The sequence below is a fragment of the Schistocerca serialis genome, chromosome 2 (genome assembly GCF_023864345.2).
Source record: "Schistocerca serialis cubense isolate TAMUIC-IGC-003099 chromosome 2, iqSchSeri2.2, whole genome shotgun sequence".
Taxonomy (NCBI): domain Eukaryota; kingdom Metazoa; phylum Arthropoda; class Insecta; order Orthoptera; family Acrididae; genus Schistocerca; species Schistocerca serialis.
Window position 1 is genome coordinate 452,130,510 of NC_064639.1, and position 26,460 is coordinate 452,156,969.

Sequence of the window (26,460 nt, forward strand, 5' to 3'; positions counted from 1 at the left end):
ACAGTTAGTTCTTTACACACGTGAAGTGTTAACTGCTATCAACAAGGGGCATCCAATTTATTCCATATTTCTAGATTTCCAGAAAGATTTTGACATCGTACCCCACAAGTGGCATGTACTCTAATTGCGTACTTATGGAATACTCTAATTGCATACTTATGGAATATCATTTCAGTTATGCGACTGGATTCATGATTTCCTGTCAAAGAAGTCACAGTTCATAGTAACTGATGAAAAGTCACTGAGTAAAACAGAAGTGATTTCTGGCATTCCCCATGGTAGTGTTACAGGCCCTCTGCTGTTCCTTATCTATATAAATGATTTAGGAGACCATCTGAGCAACAGTTTTAGGTTGTTTGAAGACGGCACTGTTATTTACCGTCTTATAAAGCCATCATAGGATCAAAACCAATTGCAAAATGATTTTGAAAAGATATCTGTATGATGTGAAAATTGACAATTGACCCTAAATAATGAAAAGTGCAAAGTCATCCACATGAGAGCTACAAGGAATCTCTTAAATTTTGGTTACACGTTAAATCAATCAAATCTAAAGGCCATACATTCAACTAAAAATCTAGGAATTACGACTATGAACAATTTAAATTGGAAACAATACAATAAAAATGTTGTGGGGAAGTCGAACCAAAGACTGCATTTTATTAACAAAACACTTAGAAGATGCAACACACCTACTACAGAGACTGCCTACACTATGCTTTTCCCTCCTCTTTTGGAGTACTACTGCGCAGTGTAGGAACCTTACCTGATAGGGTCTACGAAGTACATTGAGTAAGTTCAAAGAAGGGCAGCACATTTTGTATTATTGAGAAATAGGGGAGGTGCAGGATTTAAGGTGGACATCATTAAAAGGTGTTTCTCGTTTTGGTGGGATCTTCACAGTAAATTTCAATCAGCAACTTTCTCCTCTAAATGTGTAAATGCTTCGTTGACACCGACCTACATAGGGAGAAACGGTCATAATAAAATAAGGGAAACCATATCTTGCATGGAAAGACATAGGTGTTTGTTTTTTCCATGAAGTGTTTGAGACCGGAATAATGGAGAATAACTGTGGAGGTGGTTTGCTAAACCCTCTGTCAGACACTTAAGTGTGACCTGCAGAGTATCCATGTAGATGTAGATGCAGACTACCTGGAATGATAGAGGTGGGGAGGGAATAGGAAAGGATGCAAGGAGGGAGTAGCGGGAAAGAGGCAGATCTTTGAACATATCAATTCGTGACCACACAAAGAGAGGAAAGGAGTAGAGGACACAACAAAAAATGCTCTAGGAAGTGAGACAAGAGGGAACTGAGGGGGAACAAGGGGGATGAGAGAAAAGTGACGGTGGAGAGGGGGAAAGGATGGAGGAGAGAAAGGAGAGGAGTTGAAAAGGGAGGAGAGGAAAGAAAGGAGGAAAGAGAATGTCGTCATGGAGGGGAGGAGGGAAGAAGAGGATGGGTGGTTGGAGAAAGTAGTGCATGATCTGAACAGAGACTGAATGGCATGGACAGCAGAGAGAAGGAAAAGGGAAAGGTGAGGCAGTGGGAACGGGTTAGCGGAGGATTGTTAGAATGCAGGATGTGTTGGAGAGACAATTCCCATCTGCATATTTCAGAGAAACTTGTGCTGGAGGGAGTATCCAAATTGACCTGCATAGTGAAAACAGCTGTTGAAATCATTTGTATTGTCGTGTGCAACACATTCAGCAACTGGATGATCAATTTTAAATGCTGTACAGTAATTGCAGAATTGCTGACATATAACATGGCTGCTTTTACACGTGGCCCTGCCTTTCATTGGATAGGAAATTCCTGTGACTGAACTTGGTAGGAAGTGTTGGATGGTGTAAGGAACATGCACATGGGCCGACCACAAGGTATGCAGGATTTGGAGTACGACTGGAATAAGGGAGGACAAGGATATTCTGTAGGTTGTGAGGGCGATGGAACACTTTCAGGGATGTGGATAGGATATCTCTCACCTCAGGGCACAATGAATGACAGTCAAGGCCCTGGTGGAGGATGTGGTTGAGCTTTTCAAGGTCAGGGTGATATTGGGTGATCAGAGGAGTGCTGGTCGGTGGCTGGTTAACCTGTTTCCTGGTATCAGACGAGCAGATGGCATGGGAGACTTTTTTATGGATGAGCTGGATAGGATATTGTGTCAGTAAAGGCTCTGGTAAGATTATCAGTATATTTCAACAGCTCCAGCTTTCCACTGCAGATGCAGCACCAGCAGATGGCTAGGCTGTATGTAAGAGACTTTTTGACATGGAATGGGTGAGTACTGTCATAATGGAGGTACTGCTGGTAGTTGGTGCACCTGATATGAATATATGTATTTATTTTTGGAGCCGTCAGAGATTGAAATCCAGGAAATTGGCTCAATGGGCTGAGAAGATGAATAGGTGTTGAAATTATGAAGGAAAGAGCAGAGGTTCTCCTTGCCACGAGTCCATTTCAAGAAAATGTCATTAATGAATCTGAAACAGATAAGAGGTATTAAGTGTTACCTGGCTAGGAAGGAATCCTCCAGATGGTATAGAACCAAGTTGGTACATGAAGCCACCATACGAGAACTCGGTCAAACGGATTTATTTGTAGATTTATCCTTCGAAAGTGAAACAGTGGTGGGTCAGGATGTGATAGGTTAGGAGGATTAGCAAAAAGGTTGGTAGGTTTGGTATCAGGAGGACATTGGGGAAGGTAGTGTTCCATGGCAGCAAGGCCATGGGTATGGTGGAGGCTCGTGCACTGTGATATTGCATCCATAGTGTGCAACACAGAGTCTGATGGTAATTGGGCAGGAACTGTGGAGAGGCGGTGAAGGAAACGAGCAATGTCTTGAATGTATGATGAAAGGTTACACACAATAGTTTGGAGATCTTGATCAACAAGGGCAGATGTCTGTTCTGCGGAAGCATTGTACCTAGCCACAACAGAATGACCAGTAGGGAGACCTATATGGTTGGGTTTGTGGAGTGGGTAAAAGGTAGCAGTGTGTGGGGGTTGCAGGTGTGAGGAGGGAGATGGATTCAGGTGTCATGTTTTGAGATGGATCTAAGGCCTTCAGAAGTTTTTTCAGGTGATATTGGGCTTCTGGGATGGGATCACTGTTGCAAGTAGCGCTATGCGTAATTTGCATATGTTATAAATGCGAAATGTTTTGTAAGTGAAAAAATAATGTCAACCCACACTACTTGACTATAATGCGTCATGTTCTCAGTCAATTTCAATGTGTGATAAAATGCAACATTGGAATATTTCAGGAAAATTTATAACTTACGTACTAAAACATCTGAGTATACAGGGATGAGACTCATACTGTTTGTAATACACTAAAGTGCCAAAGAAACCAGTATAGGCACACATATTCAAAAACAGATATGTAAACAGGCAGAATGCAGTGCTGCGGTCCGCAGTGCCTATATAAGACAACAAGGGTCTGGTAAAGTTGCTAGGATGGTTGCTGCAGCTAAATTGGCAGGTTATCAAGATTTGAGTGAGTTTGAACGTAGTGTAACAATCGACACACGAGCGATGGGACAAAACATCTCCAAGGTAGTGATGAAGTGGGGATTTTCCCTTATGATCATATCACGATTGTACTGTGAATATCAGGAATCCAGTAAACCATCAAATCTCTGACATTGCTGTGGTCAGAAAAAGAGAATTGTTCAATGTGACAGAAGTGCAACCCTTCTGCAAATAGCTGCAGATTTCAATGCTAGACCACTAACAAGTGTCAGCATGCGAACCACTCAACAAACCATCATCAATATGGGCTTTTGGAGTCAAAGGCACACTCGTGTACCCTTGATGACTGCACGACAGAAAGCTTTACACCTCTTCTTGGCCCATCACCACCAATATTCATGACTGGAAACATGTTACTTGGTCAGACGAGTCTCGTTTCAAATTGTATCGAGCGGATGGACGTGTAAGGGTAAGGAGACAGCCTCATGAATGCATGGACACTGCATGTCAGAAGGGAACTGTTCAAGCTTGTGAAGGCTCTGTAAAGGTGTGGGGCCTGTGCAGCTGGAGTGCTATGGGACCCCTCATACGTTGAGATACGGCTCTGACAGGTGACACGTACGTAAGCATCCTGTCTGATCACGTGCATCCATTCACGTCCATTTTGCATTCCGACGGACTTGGGAAATTCCAGCAGGACAATACGACACCTCATACATCGAGAATTTCTACAGAGTGGCTCCAGAAATGCTCTTCCGAGTTTAAACTGTTCTGCTGGCCACCAAACTCACCACACATGAACATTTCTGAGCATATCTGGAATGCCTTGCAACGTGCTCCTTTAGAAGAGATCTCCACCCCCTAATACTATTACGGATTTATGGACAGCCCTCCAGGATTCATGGTGTCAATTCCCTCCAGCACTACTTCACACATTAGTCGAGTCTATGCCACATCCTGTTGCGGTACTTCTGCGTGCTCGCGGGGGGTCTACACGACATAACACAGGTGTGATAGGTTTTTAGCTTTTTTTTCCTTCAGTGCATATCCAAGATTACATGTGAAATCACCGAATAAAGATGACAAATGAGCGAAAATTACAATTGTAAACAAACACGTGTTGTGTAACTTTATTGCGCTAGATACGACATTCTGCTAACCTGTCCAACACACGTCATTGAAAAGTCAACACTAAACCACGGATGTTTTATTTATAACTGGATAGAATAATGAACGAATACATGTGAGGCAAGAAAAAGGAATCAAAGTCGACATATATAGTAGCTAATTATCATCCGCAGCTTACAAAACTTTGATGACTTCGGAGTGGGCGTTTTCTTGCTCTGTTGCGTAACGAAGTAAAGTAGTGAAGAATTTTTGAATATGATGTTCATCAGTTTTTTGCTTCACCTCCATTCGCTTCATTCTCCGTCCAGATATAAGTACAGCATCCTTACACTAAACACAGAAATGTTTAGTTGGGAAAAGAACAGACGTACTATGCGTGAACTATAGCTTGACACGGGGACTCCCCAGTTGTGATCGGTAGCAGTCGGCAATAATCGGGATACTTCGTGCCGTAAGTGATTTGCAGATGTTCATTGCCGAATGTGTAGCTGAAGCCTAATTCACACGACAACGCTAGGATCCGGGCAACTATGCTACCGGCCACTGCGAATGCGCGTCGCACGTTTGCGCAACTCGTTGGTAAAACTAAATACTTTCGGCGTGTTACAACTTTGGCGACACTAGTTGCATGAGTTTTAAGGTTACGTGTGTTCGTAGAGTGTAGGCAAACTGAAATATGAAGTGAGGAACGGAGAATAATGTTCGCTTTTTGGATAACTATGCTTTGCATACGTGTTTCTGGGATTTCAGTGATGCCGATTACAAAAATAAGTTACATATTTCTGCTCCTGGCACCTTCATCTGCAATCAGAACATAGCTAGTTTGACAGTATCTGAGCTGCAGAGAAAAATTTATTGGGCTAGGGGCACATACACAACTGAGTTAAGAAAAATACAAGTGGGTAATTGTAGATGTTGCAATGCTCTCGTCTACAAGACTAAAATCCCATCGTTCGAGTTGGCAGACTCTTTGTTAAGGAGTCTTGTTAACAGGAGGGAAGGCTATACAAATCAAGAAGCTGCATTTTTTATCCAACATTCGTTTATTTAAAACGTCGCAGCAGAACACATACGTTAGAATTTTGAAATATTGCCACTGTACAGATCTATCTTCAAGAGAGTAGTTTGCGAACCATTCTCTTCTTAATGCGCCCTGCTTCGAATAATTATTGCTGTTAATGTTAATAATTATTTCTGTTAAAATCAATAATTATTGGTGTTAATGAAAAAGCGTAATCACCAACTAAAACCGCATCTCATAACATGCTGAATGTTCTCGATTATAATGCACGTGACATGATATGTAATTCTGGCAACAGTGCTTCGTGCATTACAGTATCTTTACTCTTTTCGCATAACTAACTCAGCTTAGAAGAAACGCGAACACTTCTGGTGACATTCCACGATAACTGAAAGAACTTCTTGCGTCTTCCATTATAAATTATTTCACTAAGGATGCTGAGCAACCGAGCTGACATCTGTTCTTCATCCAGTCACAAAGTGAAAAACGTTCCTTATTTATTTATTTACTTATTTCTTATGGAACGATTCCACTCAACTAGATCTAGGTCCATCACAACTCGTGCGACGTGCAGCTGCCAAAACTTTCATTTCAGACACGACTCAGAGACACTCAAAACGACGAAACTGAAGTGTATACTGGAGGCGCCGTGTCTACAGTCAAATATAAAACCATTTGCGTGCAACCCATTCCATCCAACGACTGGCGCCACCCAAAGTAGCCGGGTAAACTAGGCTTTACTGTCAGCCGGTGTTCACTGCGTTGCCGTGCCTCTTGACGCTGAACCATGCAACTTTCATTGCGATTTGTTCCAAAAGGAAGGATTATAAGGTTGGTGGCCCCACTGTGGGGTTACGTTCCACTCCAGAGGGAAAACGAAGCCTGTTTTCTAAAGGTCATGGGAACTCTTTTTCTGCCTGCTAGCGGGATGCCAAGTTATAGTTTTTTCTTTTATTTTCGCCAGATAGATATGGTATCACTGGAATTGCACACACTAATTTAAACCTTTGCGGTGTAGTGTTACGTAAATTTGTGAATGTTGTGAAGCGGTTGCGGTGTGTTAAAAATGGACAGACAGAAATTCAATTTGCCGGAGCAATGTATCCGAAAGACGAAGCTTTTATGTTCACGACAAAAATCCTTTTATGTATCGCTCTGTAATATGAAACTCCACTGAGGGAAGAAGTACAACTCAAAAAAACACATTAAAGGTGCTAGTCATAAGGTGTAAAAAAAACTTCGTCTAAAAGGCAGGCTGCTGATAGTGAGAGGCTAGACAATGCCGAAAAAGAACGAAAATTGAGAATAAATCTATGCGCCACGATATAGTTAAAATGTATTTAAAGGCAAGCATCCCATTGACTAAACTCGATAATGCTGAAGCTACGCCATTTTTGAATAAATATATCCCCGGTGACCAAGGTCAGAGAGACAGTCGAGAATGTCAGAGAGTGCAGTGACGAAATGAAAGAAACCAAAGATACTGCGAAGGATATTCCTATCGTAATTATTGTCGACGAAACTTATGACCAAAATAAGAGGAGCATATTTGCACTTTTATTCCGGCCAATGACAACAACATCAGAACAGAAACTGTATCTGGCTTCCTGTATCTTTTTAGATGTTGCTATCAAAAGTATTTGTGCTCAGGCCATTTTATACAGTTGCAGGAAGTTTCTGTTCTGATGTTAAAGTCATTTGGCCGAAATAAAACTTCAAGAGCAATTTCTTCATCTGCCAAAAAAAACTTTTTCCCGATCCAGTAATCACAAGATGGAATTCTTGGTTCCATGCAGTTCAGTGTTGGACACACACTTACCAGTAATCATCGAAATTTTCAGATCGTTGGAAAACAAAAATGCTGCCATTGGGCTCATTCTTAATCATTTAATAAATGACACACCATCAGATTTAGCCATCTTGCTGTAGACATTTGTGTGTGACACACATGCTTGCACCGTCAGTTTAATTACAACACTAGAAGGCATGACTTACTCATTTACACATTTACTCTAAAATAGGTGCAGGAAGCATCTGCAAAAAATTGTCTCAAATCTGCTGCTATGAAAAGTTAACAACAGTTATGTAAACACACAGCACCAGACCCAGTTAATACTTTTTACAAAAACATTGGCAAGCTCTTCAACCCTGCAGTTTGTGGTGGAAAGCTATATTTGAATGATTTTGCTGCTGTTATTATAGAAAAAAGTTTCTAAGAAAAAGCATAGTTATCATTTGGTTGAAACCTTGTTAACTGTTTGAGATGTGATGAGAAGCTTGATATAGTGCAACTTCTACTCTGTGACAATATTAAAAGACAATGAATTTGGAAGAGTTGTTGTATCTGCAATTTGGGCACCTTTCAACAGCGTGGATGCAGAAACATACTTCTCAGTGTACAATTTAGATGTGACAGAAGGTGCTCAATGATGCCGGACACTATTGAAACAACTTCAATGATTGCATTCAATAAACAAACATTTGTAGATATGCCTATATTGTGTGTTAAATTGAGTGAAAACTAACACTATGGTGTTTTGTTACAGAAATAAACAATTTCCTATATTTTTTGTCAAAAAAAAGTCAATGATTACCGAAAAAGGAAAAAATTAAACTTCAAAGTAAGAAATTTTCGTGTATATGAAGATACATTCTGAAGGGAAACAGCTGAGCCCTAACAAACGTTCACATTAGGCAGAGGTCACTCTTGACAGGACATTCAGTTTTACATCTACATTTACAACCACACTAGGGGCACAGCAGAGGGTATGTCCAATTGTACCAGTTATTAGGGTTTCTTCCTGTTCCATTTATGTATGGAGCCCTGGAAGAATGATTGAATACCTCTGTGTGTGCAGTAGTTATTCTAATCTTTTCCTCACTACCTCTATGTGAGCTATATGTAGGGGATTACAGTATATTCCTACAGTCATCATTTCAAGCCGGCTCTTGAAGTCCTGATAACAGACTTTCTCGGAATAGTTTACATGTATCTTCCAGTTCAGTTCCTTCAGTGTCTGTGGCACTGTACCATGGATCAAACAAACCTGTGACCATTTCTGTTGCCCTTCTCTGTATATGTTCTTATATTCTCTGTTAATTCTATTTAGTACGGACCCCACATACTCAAGCAATAGAGGGTGTCCATAAAGTCCGAGAACACTTGCGCTAGTCACAAACAAGGCGAGTTCAGGTGCGGAGCGAGCCATTTCCGGAAATGGCCTTCCCATCACCAGATCTCACTCCATGTGACTTTTTTCTGTGGGGACATATTAAAGATCTGGTGTATGTACCGCCTCTACCACGTGATGTAGCAGAGCTCCGGGAGAGAATACGGAAAGTGACTGCCACAGTTGACGATGCCATGCTGGGACAGGTATGGCAAGAATTTGATTACCGTATTGCCATCTGCTGGGTCACTCACGGTTAGCATATTGAATGTTTGTATAAAAAACTTTCAGAGTTCCTCTTCAGAATGCAATATGTATGACATCTGTACAATTTTTAGTTCTTGTGCAATAAATAATTGAAAGTGTTCCCGGCTTTATGTTCACCCTTTATTCTAGAACTGACCACACAGGTGATTTGTAAGTAATCTCCTTTGTAGAATGATTGCACTTTCCCAGTATCCTACAAATAAACAGAAGTCTACCACAATCCATGACCGAGGCTATGTGATCATTCCATTTCGTATTCCTACAAAGCGTTACACCTAGCTATCTGTATGAGTTGACCAGTTACACCAGTGACCCATTGATATTATAGTCATAGGATACTTCATTTTTTCATCTTGTGAAGTGCACAAATTTACATTCCTGAACTTTTAAAGCAAGCTGCCAATCTTTGCACTGCTTTCAAATCTTGTCAAGATCTGACTGAATATTTATGAAGCTTCTTTCAGATAGCACTTCATTATGGATAACTGTATCATCTGAAAAAAGTCTGCAGTTATTATTAATGTTGTCTACAATGTCATTAATATACAACATGAACAGAATGAGTAAACGGAAACGTCCGATTCCACCCGCCTGCTTCAACCCATGAAGTAAGGATGTTGTGCTGTGTGACGTCTTTACGGCGCAGAGTTTACGAGTTGGTTGTCCTTAGATGTCGCCTTGTTTGTTTGATGATGGCACCCTCTGACCTACTTTACAATGCTGAAATTTGCTGGTGGTAAGTAATTGTTTTTTGGGGTCTATTTTTCTCGAGTTGCAATGTTTCGAGTATTTATTGTGTAGGTATTGGTTTTTCATATCGATAGTTATGGCTGACCTATATAGGTCAGGGCAAGGGAAATGACAGATTACAATTTTTGAAGTTTTATATGTTGGTATTGGTGTTTTGGTATCATCACCTGTGGTCAAGGGAAATCTCTGATTCCAATTTCTGTAGTTTATGTTGTATGTGTTAGTGTTTTGGTATCGTCAGCTGCAGTTGACCTATATAGGTCAAGGGGAATGTCCAGTTCCTGTAGATTTTGTAACTTTTTTTTGTTCATCATTTTGTGTGTTTTGGGATTATGGTGTGGTTTTTTTTACTGTTATATTTAGCTTGTCCTCTTCCTAAAAGTGCCAATTTCCCGCAGTTGTCCCATTAGTATGATTGTATTTTTGGAGGGAGATGTTATTATCTTATTTATAAGTACTTTCGTGTTTTTTTTTTTTTTTTTTTTTTTTTGCCATGTGGGTCATTCCATGTCAATTCAACTAATTTGAGAAAATGTTCCAGCTGATAATCTCAGATTTGGCTGAAATTTAGCACACCAATGCTACCAAGTATGGAACACTCATGTACAAAATTGTAAGTTCCCCTGCCAATTAGTACCAGAATTATGGCTTGTGAAAGAACGTGGCATGACTCAGAAATTGCAACCCACATCTGGCAATCTATCTTCAGACCCAACTTCAGGTCTTAATAACTTTGGAACTATTCTGCACAGTCCAGTGAAATTTTTACAACCCAGTAACATCCACTTAGAGAATACACTCTATGAATCAAAACACCAACAACATATTTCTGAGGAAAAATAAAAAATTCCAAAATGTGATTTAAAAAATGTAATACGTTAAAAGGTACATATTGTAGGTGCCCTCTGTGCCAAATATAATTCCCTCAAAAAGGGTATAAATTTTTTTGTGGTAAGCTTAATGTGGCCTGAACACACACAGAACTCATCTTGCCCATATCAGTCTCACAAACAGAGTTACATGCACACGAAAATACAAAAATTTGAAAAATTACCTAAAAAACATGGATTTTCTAAGTGTGGTAGCACAAAAGGGGCAAGTGATATCCAAGCCAAATTTCAAACACTGCATAAGTAGACCATAATATAATATGTGGCAAAATTTCAACTTGTTATTGCAAGGCATTTGTGTACAATAAAAGTTGACACTGATGTATTTGGTTAAGTTTCTTTTAACACGATTTAGTAAGTAATAGTGATGATGCAGACAGCTTGTTTCAGATAAAGCTGTAGCAATTGTTGGGAACCCTTAGGCAACAGAAAGTTAAACAATGGTAGTTTTCAGGGACAGAATGAGTCATTGTTAGGCAGGAACAACAAAGGAAACAAGCAACAATTACAGGTTACTCATGTTTTTAAGATTCTAGTTCAGACTGGTCAGTACTGTTGTGGAAAGTCATTATGGAGGCAGGAAAGTGTATTAGTGGTGCTTTTGTTCAAACAAGTTGCAGTGTTGGTAGAGCACAAGCATCTGAATGTCATAAAACAACATATGGAACAAAATGTGGCACTCGCTTTGTACTGTATGATCTGGATGAATCGGACCAAGATTTGTTGTTATGGAGAACCGGGGTACACCCTGTGGGCACAAGAAGTACAGTTCCAGGAAACTTTAGTGTTTGTTATCATCATATGGTGGTGGTGGTTAGTGTTTAACGTCCCGTCGACAACGAGGTCATTAGAGACGGAGCGCAAGCTCGGGTTAGGGAAGGATTGGGAAGGAAATCGGCCGTGCCCTTTCAAAGGAGCCATCTCGGCATTCGCCTGAAACGATTTAGGGAAATCACGGAAAACCTAAATCAGGATGGTCGGAGACGGGATTGAACCGTCGTCCTCCCGAATGTGAGTCCAGTGTGCTAACCACTGCGCCACCTCGCTCGGTATCATCATATGAAAGTGTTTCTGGATAAGTATTCTTTCCTACAAAGAAGTTTGTTTTGATGCATTTCGGATTCATAAGAAAGCAGTGAAGCGTAGCCTCAGAGAAACTGATATAAACCTTAACTACTATGGCCATTCACAAGAACACAATTACTATGGAGGGGTCTCACAGACGGCATTTTTCTATTTTATACATCAAACCAGAATTTTGCAGAATATATATAGTTTCTTGACTTCCAATCATTCATTACACTTCTTAGAGGTGGCCTTTGTAGAAATTTGAGTTTCTTTAAACACTACTATATTTTAAACACTCCGACAATTAAAACAAAGCAAAATCTGAAGTATATTTTTATTTTATGAGTTACGAAAATAACAGCAAATAGTTAGCTCTCTACTCACACACAGATTTTCATCAGAGGGATTATATTACAAATTGGCAATATAACTGGGTGAAAAAATCCAACATGCCTTACGATAAATTGCGTGCGAAATCAACTTTCAGTTTATAACTCACTTTGTGATGTAGAGCGAATATTTCAGTCCATAAGTCTATGAATAGAGAAACTTTGCCACATTTTACTTCTAAAATTACAAGTAAAAAAACTAAATACTTGTTCTCATGTGCCACTGAATCATGCTTTAGTCAATTTCCACCTGCAAACACTTCACGCAGATCTTCCTAGAACACCACAAACAAATCGGACCACCACACTGTTGACATGGATACCTCGTTTTCCTCTTCAGACGAGGAGGGCAAAAGGTACACATTTTTCGATTTTCAAATTCTGCTTTCGGTGTCTGAGGCTCATCTTGCAAGTGTCTCACATAACACCGTTGCACAGAAGGCCCAGCTTTCCCCGCCACGGAGAAACAGTAGCATGCAATAAAAACGCGGCACGCAAACACTATGGTACGTCTGTGAGACCTCTCAAGGCTAATAATTACGAAACAAAGAGCAGCAACAATGCAAGAATTCTGGTACGTGTAGCTTGACAGCCAATAGGAAAGTACACGGAAGAGTCCATTTTGCTTTGCAGGGGTGTGAGAAATATCTCGACACAAAAATTAGTAGCGGTCTGAGAGACGGTCGATGGTAGTTAAGGGATAAAATCAGTATTGAAAGTGAATCAGTGCATGGGACTTGACATGAAAACAAAACAAAAGTTATGTTCCAGGTGTGTTACACTACTAAAAAATTAAGAATATTCTGATAATTTACATGACAGTAACGAAGAGTATCGGTCACTTACAACCACAGCGGATGTACAATTAAATACTTCAGTGACTGCTCTTGGTTTGTCTCCCATGAAGACACACGAAGTTGGGAAAAGAGACAGGCCCAGCTATGGTAGAAGAAAACTACAAGAAGCTCAAATAGAATTTAAACACAAAATAGCTGACACATTAATGGTGGAAGATGAAGAACTATCTGCTCAAAAGGAACAGAAATCATGCCAGAAATGCTCTGGTTTGAACAAAATTGTGCATGATTTGAAAGAAAAATGTGCAATATCCACACGCCAGAAAAAAGTAGCTATTCTTACCCTTGCACCTTCCGGCTGGTCTATTGACTACACTGCAAAGGAATTCAATGTTTCTACATATATGGTAAAGCAAGCTAAGAAAATAAAAACAACCCAAGGAGTGCTTTCACAACTTCAGCAGGGTCAGGGTAAGCAATTGAGTTCAGAAATAAAGGTGCTAGTGTCGGAGATTTATGAAAATAATGACAACAGCTGAATAATGCCTGGAAAAAAAGACTATGTAATGGTGAAAATGAGAAATGTACGTGTACAGATGCAAAAATGACTGTTGCTATGCAACATATCAGAACTATATGTAGAATTCATGAAAAAGTATCTCAATACGAAAGTAGGATTATCATCTTTTTTCAATCTTCGGCCAAAATGGGTTGTGCCTGTAAGTACAAGGGACACACACAATGTTTGTGTATGTGAGACCCATCAAAATGCTAATCTGATGTTTGCTGCTATAAAGGATTCTGGTCTGGATTACAAAGGTGCAATGAAGCTGCTAGTGTGTGACATGATCAGTTCCTACCAGTGCATGATACATAGGTGTGAAAAGTGTCCTGGTAAGGCAAATCTTGCAGAACACATGAATAACAAACTGTATGGTGAACTCCTTATGGATGACGATGAACTTGTTTCTTATAAACAATGGACACACATGGATCGCACAAGTCTTGAAACAAAGCAAAGTACAGTGGAAGATTTTGTTGAAATGTGTTGTTAAAAAACGGACAAACTGATCACACTCAGCTTCACAGCAACAGCACAATCGGCTTATCTCCAGTTTTGTAAGGATAACTTGAAACAAGATGAAATTATAGTAATACTAGACTTTTCTGAAAATTATTCATTTATAGATCAAGATACCATCCAAGGATATCATTGGGACAACAGTCAAGCAACTCTCCAGCCATTTGCGATTAACTATAGAGGTGAATCAGGTGACGAGTCTGTCATGAACCTGTGTGTTTTTACTGACTGTTTAATTCATGATGCCATTGCAGTTCATGCCCACATTCGCACTTTCATAGCATATGTGAAAAACAAGCTGCCTCACATACATTTTGCGAAATACTTCAGTGGTGGGGCAGCTAGTCATGCAGAATTGAATTTTTTCGCAACAAGTCATGGTAAAAATGTATGTGATGGTATTGGTGCTACCATTAAGCGCATGACATCACGAGCTAGTCTGCAGCACCCTACAGAAGGTCACATTCTAATACATCTTCAGTTATTTACCTGGGTACAGAAAAATATCTCTGGCATGCAATCATTCTGTTTCGAAAGATGAGGTGAAATCAGTCAAAGAGTTGCTAAAAAGCAGACTAGAACACGTTCAAACTGTTGCAGGCACAAGGAGCCATCATCACTTCTCTCCAGCAGACTCTGACAATGTGCAGATGAGCAGGCAGTCCGGTTATAACTATAGGTCCATGCGCAACACGTGTCTTCACAGTGTGTCTGACTCAGGATTCAGAATCAAAAGCAGCAACATACAACCAGGTTGCTATGTTATTGCTGTTTATGATGACAAATGGTACTTAGGATGTGTTGCAGAGTGCTGTGAAGCAGAAGGTGATGTATTTGTGAACTTCATGGCACCAGCAGGACCAGCAAGATCATTTCGTGGCCACGTTTGGCAGACAGGTGTTGGATTCCTTTTGAACATATTCTTATGACAGTTACAGTTCCTACCACAGTGTCAGGAAGACAGTACAATTTGCCACTCAATGCACAGAGTACAGTAGCTAAAGTGTGAGAGAACTTCTGTTCGAAGCACAATAGACTGGTTTTTAGCAGTTAAGGTGCAGTAAACATTAATGATAGGTTGTGTTAATCTGTCTATATGTTGTTGCTTTGTGATTAAACAGTTGTGGGAGAGGATAAGAAGAGATAGAACAGTTTACGATATGTTTTTACAAAATTGTGTTGTGGAACAACGGCCATATCACCAAATACATCAGTCAACTCCCATTGTACACAAATGTCTTGCAATAACATGCTGAAATTTTGAGATGTATATCATTATGGTCTACTTATGCAGTGTGTGAAATTTGGCTTGGATACCATTTGTTCCTTTTGTGCTACCACACTTTGAAAATCCATGTTTTTCGGGTAATTTTTCAAATTTTTGTGTGCATGTAACTCAGTTTTTGTGACCGATATGGGCATGGTGAGTTCTGTGTGTGTTTAGGCCACATTAAGCTTACCACAAAAAAAATTATACCCTTTTTGAGTGAATTATATTCGGCACAGAGGGAATCTACAATATGTACCTTTTAATGTATTACATTTTTTAATCACATCTTGGAATTTTTTATTTTCCCTTTGAAATATGTTGTTGGTGTTTTGATTCATGGAGTGTGTTCTCTAAATTGATGCTACTGGGTTGTAAAAATTTCACTGGACTGTGTGGAATGGTTCCAAAGTTATTAAGACCTGAAGTTGGGTCTGAAGATAGATTGCCAGATGTGGGTTGCAATTTCCGGGTCACGCCACATTCTTTCACAAGCCATAATTCTGGAACTAATTGGCAGGGGAACTTAAAATTTTGTACAATAGTGTTCCACACATGGTAGAATTAGTGTACTGATTTCAGTCAAATCTGAGACTATGAGCTGAACTGACATGGAATGACCCATATGTATGTAGTGACATCACAGGCGCCATTTTGGAGACGCTAAGAATAGCCATTGGCACCATATTGATGACATCATGGGTCAAAGCTGACAGGTGGAATCAGATACTTCCATAATCCCACAGAAAGGGTACCAACACACATCCCGGAGGCACACCTGAAGTTACTTCTACTTCTCACAATAACTTTCCATCCAAGATAACATACTGCGTCATCCCTACTAAAAAGTCCTCAATCTAGTAACAAATTTCACTTGAGACCTCATATGACTATATTTTTGACAATAACCCTAGGTGTGGTACTGAGTCAAATGCTTTTGGGAAATCAGGAAATAGTGTATCTACGTGATTGCCTTGACCCAAAGCTTTCAGTATGCCATGTGAGACAAGTGCAAGTTGGGTTTCACGTGATGTTTTTGGAATCCATGCTAGTTGGCTTGGAGGAAATGTTAAAAATACCTCAGTATGTTTGATGTCAGAATATGTTCTAAGATTCAATGACAAGTCAATGTCAAACATATTGGGTGGTAGTTTTGTGGATCACTTCTACTACCCTTCTTGTAGACAGGTGTGACATGTTCTTTTTTTCCAAGAAATAGGCATGGGCTTTTATTCGAGGAATCTGCACAGATTATAGTTTGAAGAGGGACTGACTCGGACACAAATTCAGTATAGAATCTGAAGGAGATTCCACTGGGCCCTGGAGCTTTGTTCAGTTCTAGCGATTCAAGCTGTTTCTCAACATCACCGACTTTTCATAGGTACAAAGTTTAAATTGGGGGAATTCTTCAAGGTTTTCCTTTGTAAAGGAAAATTTGAAAACAAAGTAAAGAATTTTTACTTTTGCTTTGCTACCCTCAATTTCAGTTCCACTCTCATCCAAGATGACCTGATGTTAACTTTGGTGCCACTAACAGCCATTACATTCAACCAGAGTTTCTTTGGGTTTTGTGAAAGATCACTTGATAATATTCTTTTAGAGTAGTCATTGAAGGGATCACACATTGCTGTCTTGACAGCCAAATACACTTCATTCAGCACTTCTCTATCTATGGTCCTTTGCTTTTACATTTATTACGCAGTAATCTCTGATTCTTTACCGTGACTGTGTATCCTGGATGTTTCCTCCCATTATAAACGGTTCTGGTGGGTACATATTTATGCAGTGAATGGTCAATTACTCTTTCAAACTTCAGCCAGAGTTCCTCTATGGTCTCCTATCCTGTGCTGAAAGTTTCAAGTTCCTCGTTGATATATGACATATTTATTTTTCACTCTGGTTTACTGAAAATATATATCTTTCTGCTTGTTTTCATTGTACATTGTACTTTGGTAATCACTGTTGCCACAACCACTTAATGGCCACTGATACTACTTTTGATGTGAGCATCCTCAGAAAGGTCAGGTCTATTTATTGCCATTGGATCCAGTATACTTCCATCGTGAGTGGGGTTCCTAACTATGTGTTCTAGGTAGTTTTAAGAGAAGGCATTTAGTAAAGTTTCACAGAATGTCTTATCATGATCACCAGCAACAAAACTATAATTTTCCCAAGTAATTGCTGGATTATTAAAGTCTTCACCAATGATTACACATGATTGGAGAACTTACGTACAACCAAACTGAGGTTTTCTCTGAAGTTTTCGTTTACATCAGGAGACGAGTCTGACAGGTGACAGAAGCATCCAATTACACTGGTCAACACTCATTTTCTTGCCAAGGATATTTGAGTGGCTTTAGGATGGGTTAGTGGTGCTGAGGACGAATATAGCAACCATTTATGCAGTTTGGCTCTAGTTTTTGAGATAATGCATGATTTATTCAAAAAATTAGAAAAAATTGCTAATACTGAACTCGAGCACTACAAACTACAATGAAAAAAGAAAATAATCTTTACAAATAGCTTCTACGAAAACCTGATAGGCATTTGTCCACGTATAAAACATAATTGAAAAGTTTCTCTATAAGTATATCATTTTCCGTCCATGACGAACCGCTTCCTGCACGCTTTCCTTTTATAGGTCTCTTCAGAACAGTCACGTTGCAGATTCCAGCAATAATCTGCCATCATATGCCTGTCCCATCTTCCTTTATATCTTTCCTCTATTCCTTTCATATCTTGATGGAACCGCTCTCCTTGTTCCTCACTGAAATCATCTAGATTACGAGGAAATCGATCCAAGTGGCTGTGAAGGAAGTGCAATTTTATGCTCATGTTAGCTCCTAAGTTTTGAAAGTTAGTGAGCATGTTTTTGACCAGTTCCTCGTAATTGGGAGCTTTATGATTGCCCAAAAAACATTTTACAACAGTGACAAAACTGTTCCAGGCCGATGCTTCAGTGACAGTCATGACACTTGTAAAATTGGTATCGTTGATGAGCCTGCGAATTTGAAGACCATCAAATATTCCTGCCTTAAGTTTTTCACTACTGAGTCCAGGGAACGTATTACAGATGTATGTGAAGCAATTACCATTTCTGTCTAAAGCTTTGGTGAATTGCTTCATTAGTCCTAACTTAATATGTAATGGTGGAAGAACAATCTTGTCCCTACTAACCAGAGGTTCATTACTGATGTTTGCTTCACCAACAGCCATATGTTCCCTGCTTCCAATGTTCGTGCTTTGCCCTACTATCCCACATACAGATAAAACATGGGTGCTTTGTTGTCCAAGCAAGAAGTTCACCATTTTCAAATCAACACAAATCAACCACTGGTGCTGCATATACTGAATTTTCTGCAGAACCAACTTGATGTTAGCATATGCTTCACAAAGTTTTGTTGAGTGGGCAATTGGAATAGATGCGTAACTTCTAGTGGAACTGTCTATGAAGAGACGCCAGTCCTCTGGTCTATATTCCAGCAGCCCCAATTCAAGTAAAAGTCCAGGTATATTGCTGCAATACACTATAACCTCTTCTTGGTTGAAGTATGGAAGAAGGTTTTCTTCTCTCGTCCGGTAAGCTGTTATTTTAACACTTGGATGAAGACAGTTCTTTTCCTTAAGCCTGGATGCTAAGAGTTCTGATGCTTGCTTTGAAAGATTGAGTTCTCGTATCAAGTCACTGAGCTCCTTTTGGTCGAACTGCTGGGGTTGTGTCTCACGTCCTTCGTATTCCGAACCACTACTTGTACATTCCTCGCCGTGCACATCGTCATCTGATGATGTTAGCGTGGGTGATATTGTGAAGGTTGGTACAGGAACATCGTTGCTGTGCACCACCGGTCTTCTTGCTGACTCCAAATCGGGATATTCCCACTTTCGTTTTTTGAACGTATTAAAACCTTTCACATTAACAATGCAAAAATAGCAATCATCTGTATGGTTCTTCTGCTCTCGCCATACCATAGGCACTCCGAAGTTTAAGCTTTTCCTTTTTCGTTTTGTCCATTGCCGTAAGCACTCCACACAGCATTTACAAACTTTATGGGGTGCCCACGCCTTGTCTTGATCTCCAAGTTTAATTCCGAAATATGCCAGATACGCTTCCTTCACAAAAGGAGTGATATTCTTCCTGTTCTTTTGAAGAACGTATTCACCACAAATGTAGCAGAACTCATCTGGATGGTTCACGCAAAGACGGCGTGAAGAACTCATGTTTTCCTAAAACAAAATTGCACAAATACTACATATTATGCAGAACTTTCTTGTATTTGCATGTCAATCACATCCAACAAACATCATTAATTGTTTTGTGTGAAATGAATACTCACCTCTTATTTGCTACGTCACGATGAAAAGGTTCTATCTCCTTGAAGCTGCACTGCACATGTGTGTGACTTTCGACCATCGCCATTTTTCTTGTTTACACTGAACGCTACCTATCGGCTGTTGCGGGGATTACCTCGGCCAACAAATGAATGTCGAGTACCGCCGAATTCAAATCTGCACAACCCTCAATATCTTCAACACACGCACCGCACAACAGGACTGAACACATGCTGACAGTGTGATGTTTGCATGATGTAATCCTCAACCACACAGATGCACTCCCTGAGCACAATTGTTTAATAAAGATAGTACAATATCACTAATTAAAAAACAGGTAGCAAATACATTACACCATATATGGACCCTGCAGTCGATATTATCCACATGAAACTCTCATTTCCACAAATAACCTATATCTAAAAAACCAGAGCCAATTTGGAAAAAGTACAAATATACTCGGAATGAGTATCATAACAATATCCCATTTTCGTTCAAACTTCCCTGACAACAAAAAAAAAAAATTATTTTGTAGAGCTGTGTTATCATTTTACGCCCACCCCTGATACTAAGTATTGCCCAAACTATCTCACATGCAGCTTCAATTTCTACCTCGGTGGATTTGAGTTTCTTGTCCACTGCAACAAATACATCACTTCCATTTCTCATTTGCCTACCCTTTCAATATACACTTAAAATTTCCCCAAAAACCTCACTGTTATCAATAAGGAACAGAAATATGACAGAACAATGCTATCCCAGAACAGCTGACAATGCCATGTACTTCAAGCAGGCCACTAGGTTTTGACAAGTGCCACAAGACCAGCTCTGTGCTCAACACAACAAGGGCAAATACTGGAAGATTTAGAGGACAAATAGTGGAAGATGTGCGGGTTCAGTGTACAAATGGGGATTAACAACATCACCCAGATACATCTGTGGTGCAACTGTTCAGCAAATCAAAGGTACGGCCCCAAAACGATTCTTTCACGGCAATCAGGAGGAGGACCTGATTGCAACAGAGAATTTAAATGTCTTATTATTATGATTTTTTCCAGTGTTTTAATATATGTACATCTACTATTAAAGAAAAAAACGTTTTCTCGTATGATGTGATGCTAGCCAAAAAAATAAAGTGAAATGTACTTAATCCTCCTCTACTGATAACAGCACGAAACAAGAGGAAAGAAATGAAGCTTATAACTACTCAGCGAACGGACAGAGAATTACTAGCTCAAAAAAAGGGTCGACAGAAGCATCCGATCCCACGGGTCGGCTTTGACCCGTGACGTAAGGGTGTTGTCGTGTGTGACGTCATGACAGCGCGGAGTTTGGTTTGTGAGTGTGGCGTGTTTGTAGATGTCGTTGTGTTGTGGTTTGTTGTGCTGTCTGGTGGTATGTTCAGCGTTTTCGTTTGTGTGGTGCAATGGGCTCAGTTTGCTTTTGCTCATTATCCAGAATTGTTAGAGTGTCGGCTGTGTTTGTAGTGGAATTCGTTTCAGTGAGTTAACGATTTTGTGTGAAGGGTAATTTAGTGTTGTTCGCTGTACGCCATGTGGTAATCTTAGTAAAATTAATAGGTTGTTGTTTTTGTTCAGGAATGGATATGACGGATAAAATTAACAGTGCGCAGGTCAAGGGAAGTGTTCGATCCCAATGTCTGGCTGTGTATGTTGGTACTGGTATCAGGAGATGTTTTTGAGATATATAGGCCAAGAGAAGTGTTTGATCCTAATTTATGGGATCGGGAGCTGCTGTTGAGCTATATAGGTCAAGGGAAGAGTCCGATTCCAGATGATATTGTGTTTAGTGGTATTTGGGGAGTTTTGTGATGTCGGTTTTTTTTCGTCCTTTTGTGTGGTTTTGTATGGGGGTGGGTCTCTTAAATTTGTTTATATTTAGTTTGCCCCCCACCCAAAAACACCCCATTTCCCGCGCTTGTCCCGTTAGTGTCATTAGGCTTTTTGTGGAAAATCTGTGTGTTTGTTTTTCGATGTATTTTCGTCCTCATAGTGTGTATGTAACGACTTTATATGCGCCATATTGGAATCGTCGTTTATGGTCGTTTCCGCCATATTTGTGACATCATAGGTTAAAGCAGACGGGCGGGATCAGACGCTTCTGTATTTTCCAAAAAAATGACATACAGAAAAATTAATTTCTCTCAATAGGTTTAGACAATATAATCTGATAACAGTCTTGTTTGAGATGCTGAATTAAATAGTGCTTCAACTAATAGAAATTCCCAAAAGTGCTTCACAGCTTCAAAATACTTCAATGATTCATAAACCATATATGGCAATAGGAAAAAACCAACATGTTCATATTCACAGACATATTTCTATTCTGTATATTGCAAACATGGAATTTCAAAGGAAAATAAATGAGGCCAGAAGTAATTTCTGCCACATTTACAAGTTGGTGTAAACATGATATTATCAGTAAATATTAAATTTTTTTGCTGTTCTCTGTTTACTTAGGCACCTGACACAAAATCTTTCACTTTGTAATGTTACTCAAAGTCATAAATGAAATTACTTTTAATTATATGATATGCAAATTGAGGTGCTTTGATTATGCTATAAATGTCATCAAAACAATGCAGCTAACACATATTAAAAGTGACTGGTGATGTATAATGTTTGTAAAACAGGCCTCACAGTTGGCACTCACGAATATATGCCACAAAGTTATGATGTTTATCAAACTCCTCCTCTAATTTCTCTCCCCATCCCACACCTCTTGCATCTCAGCCAATGCCAATTCTCAGCCCAGGGGTCACCAGGACTTTGACCAAATCCTCAGTTTATTTTGAGTAATAAGTGTTATTTTTATTACAGCATAACTGGTATAAAGTAGAACTCAGCAAGTCTGCTATTTCTTTTGAACCTGAGGTAAAGTTGTGTCTGGGTACTGGCCATATGCTGCCGCTTTAACTACTAGTACGAGGTTTTAACCCTAGCTGAAATTACAACTATGCCACTAAGAGCTATCTCATCTGTTGGGAATGGGCCCAATCTTCCTGCAAGGTCTAGATTTTTACAACAAGAGAGAGGTGGAGATAGCTCATCATTCGGATGTCCAGTATTAGGTACATGCTGGAGCTTATCATGGAAATAGCAGTTCGACCAGGAAGCGAGGACAGTGTAAATTTGGGTTGCTTGCCGGGATGTCTCAGTCAAGATTTGAAGGCTATAGTGACAGCTAATGCTTTTACTGTATGCAGCTAACAGCACGTCATGGCTCAAAGTAATACCACAATACCTGCTACCTTAATTCAGTAAAAATTCATTTAGCCTACTTAAATTGTAAAAGATCTGTTCTTCCAGAATAATGGAACTGATATTATTTACTGAAAGAACATTTATCAACTGCAAACTAATATTTCAATAATAAGAAAAGATATGTGAAGCTATTTATAATACATGTGTCCATAAAAATGACTTAAAACACCTCATCAGGTTTGAAGCATTACACAGTTTAGGTCATCAGTTTTGAGCTATAGCAGTACAGACCCTCGTCTAACATTCAACAAAGAGAAAAAGAAAACAGTTTCCTGAGAGTTTAGGGAAGCACTTCATACATGCACACATTTTTGCGGCCAGGTAAATTTTCTGAATACCAGTCAAAATAAGAGTCCATGCAGACCTTGGGGTGCACTGTGGGAATAAAACAGACTTTCTAGTAACAGTGCCAGCAGGTGTGGTACCTTGTTGCCTTCCTCCTTATTGTCCGATTCGAGTCACATTTTAACTTTTTCTTTTGGAGGGGGGGGGGGGGGGGGTAAATTGAGCTGGGTTCGTTAGCAGTATTATGATATGAGTGTGGAATGAAAGCAAGAAACACTATGAAATCCGAATCTCTTCCATGTTCCCTTTACTCTTGAAAAGAACTAGGATGGTTGGCATGATTAATACTCCCCACAATGCTAAAGATGGATAGACCACTGGTAATTACTATGTGTGGCAATTTACAGCAGAGAAGTCTATTAGCACTTGCTGCTCAAATTCTGATATTTTTTGCCACCAACAAGATATAATAATTCCAATTTCAAAGAAAGCAGGTGTTGACAGATGTGAAAATTACCGAACTATCAGTTTAATAAGTCACAGCTGCAAAATACTAACATGAATTCTCTACCGACGAATGGAAAAACTGGGAAGATCAATTTGGATTCTGTAGAAATGTTGGAACACGTGAGGCAATACTGACCTTACGACTTGTATTAGAAGAAAGATTAAGGAAAGGCAAACCTACGTTTCTAGCATTTGTAGGCTTAGAGAAAGCTTTTGACAATGTTAACTGGAATACTCTCTTTCAAATTCTGAAGGTGGCAGGGGTAAAATACAGGGAGCGAAAAGCTATTTACAATTTGTACAGAAACCAGATGGCAGTTATAGGAGTCAAGGGGCATAAAAAGGAAGCAGTGGTTGGGAAGGGAGTGAGACAGGGTTGTAGTCTATCCTCTATGTTATTAAATCTGTATATTGAGCAAGCAGTAAAGGAAACAAATGAAAAATTCAGAGTAGGTATTAAAATCCACAGAGAAAAAATAAAAACTTTAAGGTTCGCCGATGACATTGTAATTCTGTCAGAGACACCAAAGGGTTTGGAAGAGCAGTTGAACGGAATGGACAGAGTCTTGAAAAAGAGGATATAAGATGAACATCAACAAAAGCAAAATGAGGACAATGGAATGTAGTCGAATTAAGTCAGGTGATGCTGAGAGAATTAGATTAAGAAATGAGACACTTAAAGTAATAAAGGAGTTTTGCTATTTGGGGAGCAAAATAACTGATGATGGTCGAAGTAGAGAGGATATAAAATATAGACTGGCAATGGCAAGGAAAGCGTTTCTGAAGAAGAGAAATTTGTTAACATCGAGTATAGATTTAAGTGTCAGGAAGTTGTTTCTGTAAGTATTTGTACGGAGTGTAGCCATGTATGGAAGTGAAACGTGGACGATAAATAGTTTGGACAAGAAGAGAATAGAAGCTTTCAAAATGTGGTGCTACAGAAGAATGCTGAAGATTAGATGGGTAGATCACATAACTAATGTGGAGGTATTGAATAGAATTGGGGAGAAGAGGAGCTTGTGGCACCACTTGACAAAAAGAATGGACCGGTTAGTAGAACATGTTCTGAGGCATCAAGGGATCACAAATTTAGCATTGGAGGGCAGCATGGAGGGTAAAAATCATAGAGGGAGACCAAGAGATGAATACACTAAGCAGATTCAGAAGGATGTAGGTTGCAGTAAGTATGGGAGATGAGGCAGCTTGCACAGGATAGAATAGCATGGAGAGCTGCATCAAACCAGTCTCAGGACTGAAGACCACAACAACAACAACAAGATTAGAACTAGCTATAATGTTCCACTATACAAGGGTGCATTATTTGCTTATACAGGTGGCACATTACTTTGAAAACACGAAATTATAATTATTTTCAAAATCTGTATTATATATCATACTGCCAGAACCAGCAATGTCCCAATAACAGGCTCTTTGGTCTTCTGCAACGTATTATACCGAAATTAATACGCAATATAGTGAAAACAGTATTAATAAAACGCAGCACGATTTACAACATTAGCACAAAGTGATCATAATCCCTTACACTAAACAAATGTAATTACGATTGCTCTAACGCCCAGTCACACAAATGTGCAACAGTCAAACACTTGTTTACTAACGTTTTACTTTATAGAAATAATGTAGAATTACATATGTAAGCTTACTTGCAGTTTTTTCCATACGTGCAGGTACCAGTCTGGACCCAGTGATGACAGAAATTGTCTTTGTTTGGCTGACCACTTGATGTGGATAATGTCGCTTTGGTTCCCAAACGTTCGAATACACTGGGTCTCCGAAGGGAATCCTTATTCTTACTAGGGCCGGCTTCAACTGTTATTTTACGCTTGGTCTGCTTCGGCATATTCTCGGGCATTTTACGGGTCTATTAACAACCAGCACACGGAAAACTGAGAAGTGACTTGCACCTCTCCAGAAAGTAATATCCACTGACAATCGTCAAATTCTGATGCTAGCCTAACCATCGTCACAAAATGCTTAAAAAATTAGAAAATACAGATATTCGGTAAGAAGTTTTTGGAATGTAAACTAGAATTAAGACGTACAAATAAAGCACTACTTCGGGTAAGTTTGTACACAAACACTACAAACATATGAGTACCCCCACCATGTTTGAGGCACTCGGGATAAAGATATAACATTTCTGTAGTTATCCAGCTTTTTATCGATTCTTCATCTACAAAATCATCGAATCGAAAACTAATGTGACTGATCCAATGCAATGTATGTGCTTACAGGGGGCATGCACACGTTCAATATTTATTGACGACACTAGTTTGTCAACCATTCAGTATATTTAATATACCCTCATACAGTCAATAACATAGACAATTGGCAACGCGATTTAATAACGTTAAGAAATGGAACCACAATTATTCTGGCTATAGATGGTAATTGAAATTTCATGAGACGATCCCGTCGCAACAAAAACCATCTTTGTTTAGATGATTGCCACTCCAATTCACGTATCATATATGTGGCACTATCTCCACTATTTCGCGATAATACAAAACGAGCTGTTCTTCTTTGAACTTTTTCGGTGTCATCAGTCAGTCCCACCTGATGCTCTAAGTAGTATCTCTAATTGCTAAGTTCAAGTGTGTAAGAGTTAGCTTTGTTTGAGTTTCTGGTAGTCACTCTGGTGTATGGAACAAATTGTTTCAGTCAGGGAACGATATTAATTTCTTAGTATTCAGTTTATTCCATGAGATTTTAGTGTAACTACAAC

General features: G+C 39.4%; 1 protein-coding gene across 7 annotated transcripts in view; it reads right to left on the reverse strand.

The window, feature by feature from the left end:
* Positions 1-25,843, reverse strand: part of LOC126457331 (zinc finger CCCH domain-containing protein 13-like) — a 243,890-nt gene extending 218,047 nt beyond the window's left edge. For all 7 annotated transcript variants that reach the window (XM_050093536.1, XM_050093537.1, XM_050093535.1 and 4 more), the window contains exon 1: positions 25,379-25,843. In XM_050093536.1, coding sequence (XP_049949493.1) covers positions 25,379-25,587 — 209 coding nt within the window. In that variant the 5' untranslated portion in view covers positions 25,588-25,843. The remainder of the gene's footprint in view (positions 1-25,378) is intronic.
* Between the last annotated feature and the right edge of the window lie 617 nt (positions 25,844-26,460).